Below are 3,461 nucleotides of genomic sequence, written 5' to 3' on the forward strand. Positions count from 1 at the left end.
TAACTAAGTTGTAAGTCTCTGCCTTTATTCATTATCATTTCAGTGCAAAGAGAAGACAAGGCAGCTTTGGGGGTGGAGAAGAGAAGTTCTTCTGCATGTTTCATCCAGGGTTTTGTGTGTTTTTAAACCAATGTTCACTTTTCCCATTAGAATCAATACAGCAAATATTTCCTTTTCTTCTTGCAACTTACAAAACCAGAATGCCAAACCCATCGCCCAAACCCCTCCCAACACTCCAAAGTGTTCTGTTTTGCTCCACAAACCCATTATTAGGTGATCCAGCCCCCTCTGCAACTGCACAGGAGTAACCTTGGTTTCATTTCCATGCTCCCCATGCTGTCTATTTCTGCTTCTCTCTGGGAGTGTTTCCATTACAACATTTTATTGTAGCCAACCTCGAATCTCAATTTCATAGTCCTCATTAGAGTTATTCTATTTTAACCTGCTTGCTTACACTTTTAAAGCTGATATCTGTCTCATTCAAAGGAAACACTTCCACATTCTATATGGAAATATTACCAGTATTTTAAGATACCAGTTTTACAGAAATCATTTATACCACACATCCCTGGAGCTTTGGAGTATCTTAAGGTTTCCTTACCCCCAGATAGCTCTGACTGCAGAGATTCGGACAGAAGGAGGCTGGGTTTCATGTAGACCACTGACAGTAGCTTGCAGGAACTGCTGGATTAGTTCTGGAGACATAGCCACTGTGAAACGGCTGGCAGCCCACAGAGCACGACCCAGGAGAAAAGGAGACACTGAAAAAAACCAAAACAAAATACCCCAGTGGTTTTAGAGTGTAAATTTTAAAATTACAGCTGCTTCCATCCATTAGCAAAAATTTTGTCATTCCAGTAGGAAAATGGTAAGACTTCACACAGAAGATCAGTATGCAGGCATAGAAAGAATTATTATTCGTGGTCTGAATCCAGTTTATTTTCTTAGTTATTTCAAAAAATAATTTCTTGTTTGTTTAAAAAAAATCCCCTTCTTCCCTCAACTAGTTAAATTTGACTTTTTTTTCATCAATACAGGAAGACATGCTTTAGTGATCATCAGAACAAAAGCCAGGGAAAAGAATGAAGGCTCTTTCAGTAATTCCTATTCATGTAGCTCAACACTGTCCTCAATGGCAGCAAATAGCAGAAGCTTAGGGTAAAGAATAAGAGAAACAGTGCACATATACAGGGATCTTCTACAGACTGCTTTTCTAGATTCCAGCCATCACCCTGAAATTACAGACCATAATGTTCAACAGCACCAGAGAAACAGTGAATACTCATCACCTACTCACCTGTTCACTTTTATCAAGGAATGAGGTATCTTTACCACACTTAACCCTTCTGCCTTTTCAGGTTAAAAGTATCCTTATCTATTTAGGCTATCCTCAAACAGATCATGCCTTCTATTTCTCAGCATCTTTATTGCCATTACTTATACTACTGCAAGTATTGATTTTAAGATGAGGACATAAAAACTTGCTGTGTATCTTGCATGGAGAGAAAAGTCTTTGCTTTCTAAGCGAGTATTACAAAAAGCACTATTTCATTGTCTTATTACCATTATTGAGCATTAAATGAACATCCTCTGAGAAATATCTATATACTGAATCCAGGAGCTTCTTCTAGAGCACAACAGCTCATTTACAACCAAAGCCATATATGTAAATGTGTGTAAATATATGTAAAGAGCTGAGGTTGGGTTTTTTTTACAAATGCACTATACACTTGACACAGTATTTCTTCACTTAAAATTAACTCAGAATAAAAGAAAACACGCTAATAGCCTAAACAAATATTTCTTTGACCAAAGTGGTAGGAGAAGGGGTAACGGGTTTAAAGTGGGGAGGTTTAGATTAGATATCAGGAAGGAATCCTTCCCAGAGAGGGTGGGGAAGAAGTGGGACAGGTTGCCCAGAGAAGCTGTGGATGCCCCATCCCTGGAAGTGTCCAAGGCCAGGCTGGATGAGGCTTTGAGCAACCTGGGCTAGTGGAAGGTGTCCCTGCCCATGGCAGGGGGGTTGGAACTAGATGATCTTCAAGGTCCCTTCCAACCCAAACGATTCCATGATTCTATGAGACAACTTAATGTGGATGCACCAATAATGCTTATGTTGGCTTAAACTTTTCAAATTTTAATTATTTTCAAGGACTCAACAACTCCTTTGACTTTCCTGCACACTGAGGCAAGATAACACAGAAAGCAGAAGCTTGCAGAGATCCCAATAACAGAATCCCATTCAGCTACGAATATTATTTGAATTCACATGCTCTGACTAGTGTCAGCCCCAACATAAAGAAAATGGGATGGTATATTTCCGCAGGAATTTTTACACCTGTTAAATACTGCTGGCGTCTTTCCAGGAAACTGATATAAGACAACAGGACAGCTATTTTACCACCAAGTTCACCAAGCAATTGCTGTTCCATCTCCAAGCCCTACAGGCTCAAGCATCCGGACAATACTGAGTTGCAACCAAAGGCATATTTTCCTCCATTTAAATGACTTATACTAGACCTGGCAGCATGTGTAAACTCACAAGATAAGCAATGTGCACAACTGCATTTCCACCACCACACACATAGAGCAACCTGATGCAACAGACACTTCAGTTTGCAAGAGACTGCCATGGTCTGGCACTCAGCAGTTACTCTGAGAAATGGCAAGGGCCAATGTACCTGAGAGGTTGAGGTCTGAAAGAACAACATTTGTCAGGAAGCCATGCATATCAAAATGTATTCTACCATTCTTCACACTGTCTGTAATAATAGACTTCACAGAACCCAGGGCCAGCATACAAGCTTCATGTATTTTCCACCTGCAAAAGAATTTAGATACCTTTAGGTTTTTCTCCCCAGCATTGACTCAACAAATAAATTAAAATTCTGAAGTGAAGCCATAAAATTTTTTTGGTCTAAGCTACCACAATTATTTTCTTGATCCCAAAGCACAGAATTTAGAAAAGCCCTGAAAGAAATGAACATATACAAAACTTAGCAAGCTGGGTGCTTGGAAACTCATCCCGGATAGGCAGCATTCTCAATTACTTTCTAATATACCGGTGTAGAATAATTGTTACTTCTTGTACCAATTTTGTTCCCATAATAAAAAAAGAAATGAGACCTTCCTATGAAAGCTTACATCTCCAGCTGTGCCTTACCAGATTATTCTATGTGTGGAAGCACTGATACCCAGTACATTAACAGCTTTAAAATGTCAATTTTTGCATTATGTTTTGTTCATTGTGATAAAATAGGGTTATGGGCAAATACCACTTCTCCTTGGTTTTATTTGTGAACCTATTAATTGTGGTAAGTTTTTAAGTAGGTTAAGGCAGATGGGGAGTCAAGTGTCCAATTTCTCTGATATGCAGCTGCTGCTCACTATACAGTGGCTACTTTGATACTAATACTCAAACACAAACACTGAACTAATACACTGTAAAACCAAGAGAGAAT

The 3,461-nt window shown here is 39.1% G+C and overlaps 1 protein-coding gene across 1 annotated transcript in view; it reads right to left on the reverse strand.

The window, feature by feature from the left end:
* The window catches only part of IPO9 (importin 9), a gene marked incomplete at its 5' end in the record, with an annotated part of 15,006 nt that extends 12,185 nt beyond the window's left edge, over nucleotides 1-2,821 (reverse strand). The window contains 2 exons of the mRNA XM_010157893.1: nucleotides 602-761; nucleotides 2,682-2,821. Of these exons, the coding sequence (XP_010156195.1) occupies nucleotides 602-761; nucleotides 2,682-2,821 (300 nt within the window). The remainder of the gene's footprint in view (nucleotides 1-601; nucleotides 762-2,681) is intronic.
* Between the last annotated feature and the right edge of the window lie 640 nt (nucleotides 2,822-3,461).

Source organism: Eurypyga helias, unplaced genomic scaffold (assembly GCF_000690775.1).
Source record: "Eurypyga helias isolate BGI_N326 unplaced genomic scaffold, ASM69077v1 scaffold9218, whole genome shotgun sequence".
NCBI lineage: Eukaryota > Metazoa > Chordata > Aves > Eurypygiformes > Eurypygidae > Eurypyga > Eurypyga helias.